This window comes from Emydura macquarii, unplaced genomic scaffold, assembly GCF_026122565.2.
Source record: "Emydura macquarii macquarii isolate MOO-44397 ecotype Brisbane River unplaced genomic scaffold, CSIRO-AGI_Emac_v2 contig_2452, whole genome shotgun sequence".
In the NCBI taxonomy this organism is placed as follows: Eukaryota; Metazoa; Chordata; order Testudines; family Chelidae; genus Emydura; species Emydura macquarii.
In genome coordinates, this window is record NW_027132589.1 from 3956050 (window position 1) to 3972073 (window position 16024).

The 16024-nt window shown below is 42.2% G+C and overlaps 1 protein-coding gene across 2 annotated transcripts in view; it reads left to right on the forward strand.

Annotated features, from left to right (window-relative positions):
• Positions 1 to 15771, forward strand: part of LY86 (lymphocyte antigen 86) — a 31272-nt gene extending 15501 nt beyond the window's left edge. For both annotated transcript variants that reach the window (XM_067562630.1, XM_067562629.1), the window contains 4 exons: positions 2571 to 2657; positions 3709 to 3837; positions 9774 to 9826; positions 14047 to 15771. In XM_067562630.1, the coding sequence (XP_067418731.1) occupies positions 2571 to 2657; positions 3709 to 3837; positions 9774 to 9826; positions 14047 to 14139 (362 nt within the window). In that variant the 3' untranslated portion in view covers positions 14140 to 15771. The remainder of the gene's footprint in view (positions 1 to 2570; positions 2658 to 3708; positions 3838 to 9773; positions 9827 to 14046) is intronic.
• Positions 15772 to 16024: the final 253 nt, after the last annotated feature.

Here is a 16024-nt window from a genome sequence, read left to right on the forward strand (position 1 = left end):
AGGAGTCCCATGGCCATAGTGCATTATAGAAGATGTAGTCTGGCTGAAGAACCCAGCCCATAAAGGAGAAAAGGTGCATGAGGCACCTGAAGTGCAACTCCCGTAAGTTCAGTTTTTCAACAAAAAGTCAACCTTTTCCATAAAATGTAGATATTTATCACAAAGAATTTTGTTTTGTCCAAAATCCAGTTTTCCACTGAAAAAGAGTTTTGACTAAAATATTTAAACCAGCCTTATTACCGTGATTCAGTTAAGTGGTTAAAACACAGGCCAGTCCCATCTAAAACAGCAAGACTAAACTGTATTTGTTGCGATATCATTTTGTAACTGTGTTCCCATATCAAAACTATAATGATGGGACTTTTAGCCACTCAACAATCTGTAGCTCTCATTCAAGCTCAACTATTACAGGGGTTCTCCAACTTTTTTTGCTGGGACCCCCTCTGAAAATATTTCAAGCTGTGACAACCTCCCCAGCAAAAGTGATGACCCTCCCCATGCCATTCCACCCTTACCAGCATGATGGGGGCTGACAGCTCACGACCCCCCATTTTATCCTCGTGACCCCCTGAGGGGTCATGACCCCCAGTTTGAGAATCCCAAAGCAAAACCAGTATATACATTTAAGCCACTGACTCCTGATTAGTCCAGAATCTGAGCAGGTGCTTCCTAAACTTTATCATCACACTTTGCACTAAATACAGAAGTGAGAGAATCTCTTGCAGAAGCAAAGAGGAAACTAACCCCTGAGAGGAGATAGAGAAAAGTGGGGGGAAAGGGGCTAGCTGCCTTAGAGAAAAGAGAAGTCTGAAACCATTTTTCCCACAAGAGCAAGAAACGGCTCTTTCATGTCATTGCGATGACTTTTGAAACCAAACTTACAAAATAGGAAGTGACAGGAAGGAGAAAAAAAAAGCCATCCAGGTCCCTGCAACTCTTTGTGTAACTATTAAACAGCTCCTTTAGTGCCATCCTTCCTTTTCTAGTCCATCACATGACTAAATGGACTAGTTCGTTGAAAGAAAACACAAAATGCAGCTTACTGGAATGAAGCCTTGGGCAAATATGATTGCCTTTGTATCTCACGGCTTTATTTATTTAGTTATTTTTAAGAGCAGAAATTAAGTTTTTGGGTCGTCCTTTGGAGATCTTACATGTTTCCCTGGTCTAGGGTTATTTGTTTTTTTAAGGTACCCACCCCTCTTCTCTTCATCTCCTCTTTCTTTCTCTTTTCCTTTTGTGCATTTGAGTCACTGGACTTCATTTCTTACAGGCTCTCTCCACACTTCCATCCCTGCTGGTCCCCAGCCTCCAGTCCCACATACAGTTTAAACTTTTGGGGGGAAGGACCACTGTAAAGGCAACATTCAAACTGGAAGACAACGCAGTGCTGCGACGTCAACCCAGCCTTACAGAAGACAATCTTGACTCCAGCTTCAGAACTGCAGAGATTTGAAACTGTCCCTATCCCACCATTTTCAGTTTCATAAAATGTTAACTACAAAGCCTGGGCTAAGATTTTCAAAAATAGAAGGCTAAAGTTAGGCTCCTAAGTCCATAGTCAGGCTCATGAGTGACCTGATTTTCATTCACCAGGGAGCTTCCCCTTAAGTTTCTGAAATGTTCTGAACAAGCTTGCTTTAGCCTATGCTTGCATTTAAACCAGGTTCAGCACCGGCTCAGCTACAATTGTTGGATACATTGACAAAGCCATAAAGTATTAAATAATTTAAGGACTGGCCAGATCCTAATGGCTAGCAAGGAGGAAGGTAGGGGGAGAGAGATGAGCTGTATTTATACATGAGTCCGGTCAGTTTCATGCTGCTATTCAATGGTAGGCAGCAGTGAAACTGACAAGAATCATGTCAATTTCAGATAGCAGCTTGTGGATCCTCAGCTCAGGAGCTCCCAAATGTGGATTCCAGGGAGAATATTTCATTTCAGAAACATCATGATTCAATGGTGAAAAAACAAAATAGTGCAAAATTACAATTCTGGGGGGGAAATTGAGTTTTTTGCTTTTTGTCCTGATTCCAAAAACTCAAAAATTTTCACATACCTAAAATTCAGTTGGTCATCCAGCTCTAACTAGGCATTACTGCGATACAAATAGAATAATAAATAATCATTATTATATTATTAATTATTATTATTATTAGGCAAGTCACTGTGGTAGAAGGAATGAGAGTTTAGGGACACTGGAAAGTGCAGCTGTGCTAGGACTCTTGTCTCAACTGAGTCCTGGCTGCCATCCCCTTCAAGGAATTTTTCACTGAACTCCCTTTTTGAGTTGTTTCTCCCCACGGCAGGTCCCAGCCACATTCAGGCGGGAAACTAATTTGGTTGTGATCAGCATGTCATCGGTGAAACAGGCACAGAGCATAGATCAGTCAAAACCTTTTGCCACATGATGTGGGAGTTTGGGGATTCTATTTGGGAGGATTTCAAAGAAAAAATGCGTGACTTGATTATTGTAAGGGTTCTATTCTTTTATCATTATTTTTTATGAAGTGGACTTCCCTTGTATTGGCAATAAAAGTAAAAATCAATTGCCTGTTACCTTTTGACAGATCCTGTGCAAGATTTTGCTCTTAGCATCGACCGTTGTTCCGCGATCTTAACGAATACTTTTAACATCAGAGCTGCAATGGTCTTAAGTAAGTGCTATTTTTGAGTGTTACAAACAAGAGATTTCATTGTGCACGTGCCTGTGTTAAAGAGGGTCTGATGAATAACAAGCAGGTGCTCTTGATAAAACATGAGAGGGTTTATCCTTGACAGAAAGTGTGATCCAGGGGCTAAGGCACTGATTGGGCCCCAGAAGACACAGAATCTCTTCTTCTTAGCTGCGCCTCTGACCTGCTGCATGACCTTAAGTAATTCATTTCACCCCCCTCTGCCTTTGTTTCCCCTCCAACCCTTTGTCAGTCTATATACATTGCAAACTTTGTTAGGGCAAGGGGTTATCCTTTGGGTATTGTCTTCGCTGCAGAGTTAACTCAAGTTACTCCTCCGGAGTTAGCCTAGCTAGAGTGAGACCAGCCACACTGTGAAATAATACTTGAGCTACTGTGGCCACACTGGCATCGCACTCACTCATGTGCAGCACTAAGACACTGCCGTCGACAGGAAATATGCAGGCTATGTAACGAACGTAGCTTGCGTGTCTCCCATCAATGCACTTATGTTCACGTAGCATGGCGTTTTCATGGTGCTGAGTCAATGGGAGACGCCCTCCATCAAGGCAGCCTTAGTTCTTTTGGGGAGGTGGATTACCAGCATCGACTGGTAAGCCCCTCTGGGATCGATTGAGTGGCTCTCCACGACCCGTTCAATTGATCCCGCTACATCCATCACCGCAGAGCTGGCAGTGTAGACATACCCTAAGGCTTCTGGGGGCGTGTTGGAGGGTTTTAGTTACAATCAATGCACATACTTGTTCACAACCCCAGAATGCAGAGTCTTGAATCCAGTAGCCTCAGAAGGAAGCTACTCTCTTCATTCGCTACATGTCTTGTTACCTACAACAAGGGACATTACAGGGCTATTTCTGTATCACATGGTTTTCTATGAACTCAGGAACTCTCAGGGGCATTGGGTCCCAAAAGAAAAAAAGAGTAGAGTCGTTTTAAAAATAATAAATCTGATTATTTTATCTCAGTTTCCAAACAGTTCTCTCCCTGAACTCTACTTCTATTTTCTGCACAGGACATAGCATCAAGGAACTGTTTCTGAGCCTTAATCTCATCATAAATGGGAAGAGTCTCTTAGGCTACAAGCAGACGCTTTGTGAGCCGAAGAACCCAAGGTTTATTTTCTGTGGAGTGAAAAAAGGAGGTAATTTTACCTAGCACACTAAACGCTTGATGGCTGCTGAATGCTGAAAGCAGGATGTACCCACTGTGCTGCTGAATGTGCCAGCACTTCCTGGCGATCTGTTTCCTTCAACAGAATGTTAATGGATGACAGAAGCACAGTCAGAGCGAGTCATTTTAATTTTAAAGTCTTCTTTTTGCATAATGGGCTCACTAGCTTGTATTTTAATTATATGGAGGGTCGGAGTGCTATATACACAGCATCATTCAATGGAAAATCAGAAGGATAATCTATAACTAAGAATGTAATGTAAGTAAGTAGCCCGGGCTCATTTTCACACCCCATAGGTTCAGAAGCAGTCCCATTTATCTCAGCAAGACTGCTTGCATGTCTGAGGACTCTTGCAGGACTGGCTTCTGTTTTTGTAAAAGCAAGGGCTGAGCTAATGAACAAGATGACTCATGTTTAAATATGTTTCCTATTTAAAAAAATAAGTTGTGTTTCCTGTTCACTAATCCAATACTTAACCTGACTTTTATAGAAGTTGTTGCTGAGTAAGGATTAGAGTGCAAGATTTGGACCATGATACACTTTGGTATCATCTAAGGTGTTTGGTTTTGTTTAAGGATTTCTAATAATAATAGATCTTACTGTTCCTTATGTCGTGCTCATCTCTTTGAATTGATTGGAAAAGAAAAGTGGGTGGAGTGGAGGGCAGTTTCCCAGGGAGTTGAGAGAATGGCAGTTTAGTAAGTTAGTTTCGAAAGCTCTTTTTCCCTAGTCAGCTGCATCTCCATCAGCACAACGATAATTCATTTGCTGTCGGACTGTGGGTCTGATGACCGCGCATAGCACTGCTGACAAGATGGCCTCGAGGGAATTGCTAAGACATGTCACACAGCACAGAAATACTGCATGAGCAACCAATTATGTAAATTCTGTAAGCCAGATAGACAGAAAAATTAAATTCAGAGGCTTTCTCGATAGTATATTGAATTAAAGAAAAAAATAAGACGCCCACAGACCTACTGGAAGACTGTCTTATTCTGACAAAGTGCTTAATAACGCCCTGTAGAAAATGCAGTAAGGACAACTAGAGTTGATCCTGAGCGCAGCACAAGCTGCTGTTTACACTTTAAGGCACATGGCCCAACCCTTCTGGAGTTTGCAGGCCATTAATCTTAGCCTGGCAGGGAGATTGTTTTCACTAACAAGTACATTATGATATAAAACAACACTTGATTGTTTAAATAATGCCATGTATCTTCATTTAGAAGCTGTCCTCAATTAATGACTGAACCTTACCACACAGTTGTTAATAGAAGCCATGTTGTTTAATAGGCACCTTCATTGGGTAGCCAGGACTTTCCCATTCAATCCACAGAGGGAAGGGGTTAAGTTCGTTAGATGATGGGGCTTCAAAATGGAGATGTGGTATTTCTATATAGTCAGTGTATGTTTTTACACTATGTTGTAATGCAGTTTGGTCCCAAGCCCCAGGGGGCTAAACACAGTTTTAGCCGTTCAGCACAGCTGCATTTAGACAGTTGTTAGCATTGCTGTTAAACTTGACCATCGCCCTGTGTAGAGAAGGCCAGAATTTGAGCTGTCAAATATGAGGCAAAGGAAGTGTGAAGATGTAGAGTGCTCTCTTTTTAGGACTGAGTTTTGTCAATTAGAGCCCTATCTTCACTGCACTTTGAGCAACATTTGTAAAGCAAATTTTATTTAACCTCAGTTTAAATATAGCTCCAAGCAGGATTTGGATGCCACTGTAGAGAGAATAGAGACTGTAAAGCTTTGTCCTACCCCCTCTTAAAAAGCCACAGACTTCATAGTTTGTTTCTTTTATAGATCTTGTGGATCTTTTTCAGAGAATCAGGAATATCCTATGCTGATGGAGAGGAGGGTTGGAATGGGATTGAAGAGGAGTCAAAGATGGCAAATAGATAACATTTTCCTTCCCCTATTATCTTTTACCTCTAGATCAGCAGCCCATGATTGAAACTGTCTTGTCAGAACAAACATAGTTGGATATTTTACCAACATCTTTGTTTGAATTATAGTATTTGTTTTATACCTTTTTACTTTTATTTAAACAAATCATATGATGGTCACAACTGGACTATCAGAGCTCACGAGGACTCTCAAACCTGATTCCAAACAATGTATGTTTGTTTCTTTGAGATCTTATGCTATTATATTGTCTTCTGTTCCAAAGAAGAAAAAGAGGTGGTCTTAGTGGAAAAAAATCATTGCTAAAGTCTTTGTAGCATTAAGTTTAGAGATGAGCTTCCTCTTTCTAAGGAGGAACTTTTCTGATTGTCGTTCATATCCCAAACAAGAGAATAGTTACATAAGAGTTAGTGTTGCTCAAGAGTACTTCCCATCAACACAATCACAAAAATCAGAAAAACTACCCATTATGGTAACATTAGGATCCACCACAACTCAGAGGCCTTATCCAATTAATGTCCGAACACACTCACAGACTTTGTGGCTCCACAAACTCACTTTTTCAGATCCAGCAAAGGACAGTCAAAGCACACACCCAATTCCTTGACCAAAAACCTTAACTCGGACCTTAGTTAAATGAACGTATTTCTATATGGATACATGTACTGGTTAGTGTGTATAATGTGTTACACTTGCAGAGTATGAGATGTGAAGCAAGGTATTTTTTTTGAGTGCAGTTGTGAGGAAATGGACATGTATTCTTAGCAAGCAGCAACACCCCAGGGATGGGTTCTGGTCTCATCTGCTTTGAGCAGGGGGTTGGATTAGATGACCTCCTGAGGTCCCTTCCAACCCTAATCCTCTATTGATTCTGTGACCTTTAGCAAGACTCTCATCCTCTCCACCTCAGTTTCCCCCACCCGTAAAGTGAGTTAAGGATACTTCCCTAGCTCCAGTATTTATAGATGAGCACTATTCAGATCAGTTCTGAACCAACAGAATTCATGAGAGTTGTGCCATTGAGTTGCATGGGTGCAGAGGATCCGCCCCAGAAGAGCTAAGTATTACTGTATCATTACTCTCATATAAAAAAAATTAAAATTCTATAAAGGTTTAAAGTCCAGAAAAGGACAAAGTGGGTGCAGATGTACTGCGACCTTTATGTAGTATAACAGATGTGAGAATCTTTAAAGATTTTCAGCCTGAGAAAGAGAAGTCAGAATTTCATTATAGGTGTTTTGTGAGAAATGAGAGGCAGCTTCACAAGAAGTAGAAACTTGAAGTAATTCTCAGGAAGTTCTTACTCCATTTCCAACTGTAAATTGCTAGACTGTTGATGGCAGGGAGAAATAGTAAATTACTCTCACTAGAAACTTATAAAGTAATAGTGAAAAGAACCCACAAAATAGAAAAGAAAGCCCAAAGTCAACAGTGTCTAGAAACTTTTTTATGATGTTCTGCAGAAAACCTGTTTAATCATGTTAGCCTTTAAGAGAAGGGTTGAACATGGAAGATAGTGCAAAACAGCCAGTGTTCTTGGGACATTAACAGATGCTGTGACTTCTTAGTATCTTGCACACACAAAGGTGGGCAAACTTTTTGACTGGTTTAAACAACACAGCCACTGAAGTGGGTGGCCTGATCTGCTAGGGGTTTGGTTATAAAGCCCAGTAGACTTATTGATTCAGAACATCTCCTGGGAGTCTCCACTAGCTGAAGATTAAATCTGCTCTCATCTCCTGCAGCAGAGGCCCATCACCTACTTATGCAGAGGAGAAAATTCCATTTCCCCATCTGTGAAGTGGAACTGATATTCATCCAGCTCACAAAGGGGTTTTGGTGTCATCTGTTAAGGACGCAGTATGGTAAACTTGGAACAGAACTCGGGGGTGCACAGCTCCAAACCCTGTGCTAAATTCCATATTGGCTCTCCTTCCCAAAGAATACTACTGATGATGGTGGTTCCTGCCCAGCACACAGTTGTCCTATGTATAGCTCCTACCGCTACAGCCTCAAGCAAGGGTGTGTCCACAATGCATGGGCAGGACCTCAGGGTCTAGTAATGGGAGAAGTATATCTACAGCCCAGGACTGCCTTAATCTAGCCCTGGTGGGATGGTCAAAGTTTGACTTATAGTAGAAAAATTAGCATCTACCTTCAGTAGGCAGATACTAGCAACCCCACATAATTCAGAAGCATGTGAGTTGTCTGATCTTGTCTAATTCATTTTCAAAAATAGGTTTTGCAAAACTAGGACACTGCCATTTCACTTTCAATCTCTTGCCAGTTCTGACATATGCCAGGTGTGACTCCATTGACTCATGTGATCTGTGAAGAGTCTCTACCTCCAACAGTTGTAGGAAGATTCCAAGGAGAGGGATTTTGAGTCCTTACGTCCTCCACTTTTGTTTTCTGCTGCTGTCCAGGACTTGTTGGGCAGTTTGATCCTGGTTCCCAGCTGCCTGTCCCACTTGCTGCATTTTCATTCTCAAACACGGCCCATTGCAGGAAATTCTACCAAGGGGCTGCTTTCTGCAGTGGACTGTCCACATCAGCACTTTACACACAGGACAGCTCCCATCTACACCTCTGCTTCTGCAACCACTTAAACCCCTGCACAACTTTACTCACACAGAGTCCCAGTGTAATTATTACCCATCTGAATAAAGTTGCGCAGGTGTTTCAATGTCTGCAGAATCAGGGCCTGTAACTCCTGTCTAGGATCTAGCAAAACTAAACAGAACTAGGTTTTGCTGTATTTTTAAAATTTTGAGTCATTACTCTATGCTGCAGAGAAGCCTCAGACTCTAAGGCTCCTGCTTCATGCACAGAAGTGAGCAACCATGGCAACAGCTCTTTGAAAAGGAAAATGATTCCCAGGGCATAGGTGAAGCAGCTGGAGAGTCAAGGACATGAGCCAGCTATAGTCTAGTGAACTGGATGTAGGGTCAGCAGCCAAAATATCCTGAATTCTAGTCCCAGTGCTGATGCTGACATTTGGGCCCCTTAAGCAAGTCACTTGCCGTCTCTGCCTTCATTTCCTCTTTTATTAAACTGGGAGATAATATATAGGAATCTTGCAGGTGTGCATGTGGATGTTATTGCTTGCGCCATACTTTAAAAATGTGAAGTATAAGGTAATAGTAAGAGAGGCCAGGAGATGACAGCAGTCAGGGAGTTGTAGAGATCAGTTATAGGAAAAAAGGTCCAGGCAGAGAGAAGACAGAAAAATTCATGTGTAAAGGTAAACTATTACTTCCCCCCTCCCTGTCCTAGCAGAAGTGGCAATATATTTCACAGCTTATCTATAAGACAGGGCTCAGACATGGAGCCACAGAGGACAATGAAGTGAGCAGACTCTGAATTTAATATATCTAAGAACTTTATTTCATGTAATGGCTGCAAGATTTGACCCAATGAGAAGAAGGAAGGAAGCTCGGAATGTACCATGCATCATGTCCACTAGTGCTGAAATCACCCTCCTTTCCTGAAGATCTCAATAATATGCGGTGAAAAGGGAGTGAGTGTGCCTAGTGGTTAGAGAGCTGGAGACTGGAAGATGGGCTTCTATACCTGACACTGACACCAGCCTGATGCCTTTGGCAAGTCACTGAACCTCTGTGTATCTGTTTACTCATCTGTGAAATAAGTGTACTTCCACTACACTAGTGTACTGTACAGTAAACACTCAGAAGTCAGTGATCTCAGGATGGAATTCACTTCTTAACTGCATGAGCACTCAGGAACTGTTTCCACCTTAGACTTTCAGAAATGTGCAGTTCACACAGTGCATCCTCAGAGGCTTAACACATTCATTAGCATAGTTTCTCTTTAAGCTGGTACAAACCTTTATATTTCTGTCAGAGAGTTGTTCATAAAGCTTTGTTAAGTCCTATAGCACTTGTCACTGAAGATTTCAAAGTATTGCTGCAAAATAGTGCATACTATCAGCTGCTTGTTTCCTTTGTGTGTTGCACAATAATCATTCATTTGTATTTCAGAACATATCTACTATGAAGGACCTGTCACACTGGGAATCCATGAAATCCCCGAAGTAAGTTCCCTCTGGTTATGCCCTAAAATCTAAGAGTTACCTGACTAAGAGCAGAAAGTGCAATAATAATGGGTAAGAGCAGAAAGCACAGTAATAATGGATGATTTCAACTATCCTCATATTGACTGGGAACATGTCACCTCAGGATAGGATTCAGAGATAAAATTTCTAAACACCACAAATGACTGCTTCTTGGATAAGCACAAGGGGGGAAGCAATTCTTGATTAAATCCTAAGTAGAGCCCAGAATCTAGTCCAAGAATTGGTTCAGAACCGTGACCATAATGTAATTAAATTTAACATTCTTGTAGGGGGGATAATACCCAAAAAACCCACCATGATAACATTTAACTTTGAAAGGTGAACTACACAAAAATGAGGATGCTTGTTAGATGGAAATTAAAAGGAGCTGTCACAAGGGTTAAATGCCTGCAAGTAACATGGATACTATTTTAAAACATCACAACAGAGGCTCAGATTAAATGTTTACCCCCAACCAGAAAAGACACTCAGAAGACTAAAAGAATGCCACCGTGGCTAATAATCAGAATAATGTTTAGAAAAAGATCTTCGAGTCACAGTGAATAGTTCTCTGAAAACTTCAGCTCAATGAACAGCTACAGTCAAAAAGGCTAACTGAACGCTAGCAACCACTGGGAATGGGATAGAAAATGAGACAGAATTGGAAATGGGATAGAAAATGAGATATCATAACGCCACTATATAAACCCATGGTGGGCCCACATGTTGAACACTGTGTCCAGTTCTGATCACCCCATCCCAAAAAGAATATAGTGGAACTGGAAAATGTTCACAGAAGAAGAACAGAGATGATCAGGGATATGGAATAGCCTCCGTACGAGGAAAGACTAAAAAGATTAGGGTTGTTCAGCTTAGAAAAGCAACGACTAAAGGGGAACATAACAGAGGTCTCTGAAATCATGACTGGTGTGGAAAAAGTGAATAGAGAATTGTTATTTTCCCTTTCCTACAATACACAAACCTGTTGAAAATAAAAGGCAACAGGTTTAATACAAAAAAGAGGAAGTACTTTTTCACACAAAGCATGATTAACCTGTTGAGCTCATTGCCATGAGTTATTGTGATGGCCAAAAGTATAATTGGGTTCAAAAAAGAATTAGATAAATTCATGGAAGATGGGTCCATCAATGGCTATTAGCCAAGATGATCAGGGATGCAACCCCATGCTTGGGGTGATCCTAAGCCTCTGACTGCCAGAAGTCAGGAGGGGAAGACCAGGGTGAATCACTCCAACTGCCCTGTTCTGTATACTTCATCTGAAGCTCTGGTATGGGGCACTGTCAGAAGACAGGATACTGGGTTAGATGGACCATTGGTGGACCCAGTATGGCCATTTTAATGTCCATAAGAGCCACCACATGGTCCTACCAGAATGTCCCTAGTACAGTAACAGATTCGCTCTTCTAGTACTGGGGGCTAGAGACATTCAGCACTGTTTGCTTTCCCCTGTGTTTGTAGTTTGCCCCTCTAGTACACTGCCCTACCCTGACTCTTGCATTGGTACCAAGGGAAGCAGTATCTCCTGGTGATTCCCAAGAGGAAGGTAACCTCTGCAAGGGCCCATTAGCACCACTGGAGCAATGCTTTCCATACCAGGAACACTAGCAACCGTAGCTATTGCAAGGATCTTAAATTCGCTAACTCCGGCACCCAGGGGCCAAGCCTACATTTCCCCTCCCCCCCACTCCCTCAGGCCCTCCCCTCACATAGGAAAGGAGGGGTCCCGGCACCTCCCTCCAGCTGCCCCAGGGACAAGGTCTGTACCTGCAGGGGTGAGGAGCGGGGGGAGGCTCAAATGCAGGCTTGGCTCCGTCGCCCCCTCACTCCCCGCACTTACCCGGTGCACGGCACCTGCCTCTCCTGATGCAACCCTGCAGCCTGGCACCGGCTCAGACAGGAGCAGCCTCACCCCTCGCAGCCTGGGGAGGGGGGCTGGGCCAGTCCTTCATGACGCAGGGGGGCGGGAGGCGCTGAGGGGCACCACTCAGAGCCTCCCGTGCCCCCAGCCCCCTGCGCACCGTGAAGGGCTGGCCGAGCTCCCCCCTGCAGGCTGGTGCCCAGGATCCTCCCGACCCATCGCCTTCCCCTTGGTACGCCACTGACTTAAGATGAGAGTCAAAGGTAATAGGGAAGGGGAAGAAATTGAGAAAGGAAGCAGTGGAGGGGAGGTGAAAGCAGTTTGGATTAAAAGACACAACCTCTTCCACCCCCCCCGCCCCCTTTTCCTTCCCATCAGTCCCTCCCTTCTACTTTCACTGCCCAATTTTGCCCCATTTCCTTCCCTGTTCATCCATTCTTTCTTTGGAAGTAGGACACTTCATACTGAATCAATCTCCTGCTTGAATTTCAACAGACAGGCCTATGGTGCCAGAGATGCTGAAAGCCTCCTAGCCTCTCTTTACCTGCCCAAGTACAACTAAACGCTGTGCTCAGCAGGGCAAATACACAGACCATTTGCCAAAGAGATGAGGAGGCCAGTAGAAGGGGTCCAGAATCTCAGGGTGGCCATTGGTTAAAAACTTGCAGGGAGGCAGAATCACGGTCACCAAAACTGAAGTGCACAATTCCATCAAGCAGTCAAGGATCTACTATGGCTTAATTCTGCTCATGCTTAGTACTGAACTCCATGCATATTTCCCTCACTGGAGCCCAGGGTCAGCTACCCCTACTGACACTGATAAACCACTTCATCCATAAGAAGTCCCACTGACTTCAGCGAAGCCACTCCTACAATAAGGTACTTAATGTGAGTGTAGGTATAATTCATGTATTTTTAAGGCCAGAAGGGACTATGAGATTATCTGAGAAAACCTCCTATAAGAGTCTGATCCTATGAGAGTTAGGGAGCTGAATGCAGACCTAAATAAGAAAGGTAAATCATTCTTCTCAGATTTTTTTATTTATAAAATTCAGTTTTCCAAATAATCAAAAAGTTATAATAAAACATGAAACGTTTAAAGAAATCCAGACATTCTAGAGCAATTGGGACAGGACACAAAAGCCCCATATCCATGCAAAAGACTATAGAGCACTGAAGAATTAATGAATTTATAAGTAAAAGAACAGGAAACCAATCTCAGTTACCCAATAAGGCTCAATTCTTCCTCCCTTACTCATGCAGAATAAGGTACTACTCAACAGTTATAAGGGTGGCAAAATCTGGCTCTGTTAATATTATATTATATTATAAACATTGATCTAATATCAGCAACCCCAAGAGAGTCTGTTCAGTGGAATCCAGTACAAACAAGCCTATATACTCAGGAGCCACATTGCCTCCCCCTGAACCTACACTTTACTATCCCCAAAGAGAGGTTCAAGGAGGAAGAGGCCAGTTACTATTGCAGAAATCCACATGGTGCAGAGAGGAGAATGCCCAGGAAAGCTATCAGGCACACACCCACTGACCACAAACAGAAATTTCTATGGGCTGAGACCAACAGCAGCACTGCTGGCGGATTTCCTGCCCAGTTACTGCAGAGAAGAGCAAATGTTGCTCAAAAATCCAGAATAAAAAAAAAAAAAGAGTTCTCTTTTATTAATTTATTAAATGAGTTTAGTCACCTAACTTTCCCAATTCTTCTCTGATTGTTAGGAAGAAAGAGATATTATGACCTATGACATTAGAATGTTCCTTAAGACCAGGTCTACAAATTTGGATCTTGCATAGTTTCTCCTCTGCGGTGGGCAGAGTGCTGATGTGAAAGGAAGCCTTATTGTTACCAACTGTTTTGTTGAAACTCAAACACAGAAGGTTCTGTGCATCTGTGTCGTATTTCTACAGGAATTTAACATAGATGGTGCTTTTTTGAAATACCCAATGAATATGTTAACATCAGTGAAAATTCATCTGAAGTTATAATAGTGCAATATTTGAACAATAAGAATAGAGTGGGATGAATCCCAGCCAAAAGAACATTTCTCCCACTCTGATTAAACAGCTGCTAAAAGTAAAGAGAAAGCCTTAATAACAAAAGCCAAGGTGCAATTGTTTCAGAAAGACCAAGAAAAGCTACTGGGGGACACACCTTTTACCACCACTGAAACACATTTGGACTGGAAAAGCTTTCAGGAGGGACATAACTATTTTGATTAAAAAGGGGGACTCTTTCCTATAAACAGAAGCTGTTATGTACTATTTGTGTGCTAATCTAATGTTTTACTTTTGTCTCCAACAGGGAGAGTACAACATTTCATTGAGGCTGCATAATGAAGATCGTCTCACTGTTGCTTGTGCTGATTTTACCATAAAAAATAAAGCAAAGAAGTGATTAGAAATAGTTCAATTAAAGTGGTAGGTTACCAAATTAGTGCATGCTTTGTAGCTAAGAAAGCTAGTTATATTCTACAGTGATATTGAAGGAAATAATTCCACTCAGAGGTTCAGGTGCTATTCTTCTTTATAATCCATTATTTTTAGGGAATCACTAGAACCCCAAGAGGTTATTTATCCTATGACATTCACTGTACTCCATTTGTTTTTGTTTCTGTAATATATGGCTGCTTTTAAATAGCAAGAACTTTAAACTCTCAAAAGCATTCTAGTACAATAACTATAGAATTGAATGAAACAGGCATTGCCCCAGAGGCCTGCGCCGGAATTTAAAGTTGACCCTTTTTGGAGGGACACATTCTGTGCCCCCCCACCCTCTCCTTCAGCCCCCTGAAGCTCTCATTCTCCCCCCACCCCATGGCCCTCAGTCAGAGAAGTTCTGTGTCCCTGATGATTATTGAGGGGGCCCAGGCCCGTCCCCATGATTGCTGAGTGATCTATCTAGCAGAACTCAGGAGATCAGAGCTTGGTGCTTGAACCCTGCCATTTTTTCCTGGGCTACTGGAGGCAGGAAGGGACTTAGCATAGTGGCTCCCAAACCCTGGCATGCCTGCTAGAGCTATGGCTTTGGGATTGATACTAGGCAAGGAGTCCCAGCCACAGAACCCTTTCCTGCTTGAACCTGGTACAGTGAACGTCTGTCTCATTTTACACACAGTTGATCCAATGATAGATTTAGACTGTCGCAAATTTCAATTTTGTTCAGTCTGACATGATCTGGGATTTGGAGCAGCCTTAATTTAACTAAATGAGAGGCAGGCCAATGTTATACCAGAGGAAAGGAGTTAAAGTTGCTGCATAAAGAGAGGAGGGCAGTGGCAGTACTCAGGTTTTACTCTCATCAACTGATGCCTCGGGAACCATTATAGTGCACTCAGTCTCTGGTGGGGAGGAACAAGTGCCTCACATTACACCTTCCAAACTCAGTACTTACCTAGCACATGGCCATTTTTTTAAAAAAAATTAAGCTTCCAATATCTTAGATTGGCTATTATAATATCGAAGTCACAAAGGTGCCCACCCCGCAGTTGGTCTCTCGACGTACATTCGGTATTATGCAGTTACAGCACTTAACATTGGCAATCAGTACAATCTGAGTGTTACAAAAAGCTGTTTAAGATACCAGCTCACTTACTAATGGTGAAGAATACCAAATTATTTGTCTTCAGGAAGACATAAGGAAAGTAGGGAAAAGGACTACATGTTATGGATGCCTCTTCAGACATTCTGATTGCAGCATTCATCCGCACACTTTTATAGAAACTACCGTATAACCTCAGTGTAGTCCTGTAGTCTTCAATGGCGCTAGAACATCCTCCCCCACATCTTTCTTTGTAGACTTTTTTTAATATACCCAGGAAGGAGAGACTCAAGAATGCGAACAGAGGTGCACCACCTGCTTTTTGCACAATCCATGTGTCATGTCTGTTTTCTGGACTCACAGCACTTCACTCTGATCATTTGAGTTAACTTTTTTGTTTTTTAAGTCCTTTTTAATGATGTATGAGCCATGCTGCTTACATGCTATTACGCCCATCTGCTTCTCAATAAAGTCATATGAAAAAGTCCTTTATGTTCTTTTTTTCTGTTTAGGTATTTTGCCTCTGAGATTCACCTAAAAGGTAGAGCAAAAGACTCATAGAAAAAGTTATAATTTCTTATTTAACTTGAGACTTGAATATCCTCTCCTTCTTGGCTTTAACAGTGCAGAGAAATATCAGGATGAGAGATATAAGCCATCTTTAATACTCTCAGAAAAGACCATTCCCCAATTGTTGCCCAGATCTCATCAAAAGAATGCATCTCTGAATAAACAGTGCCCC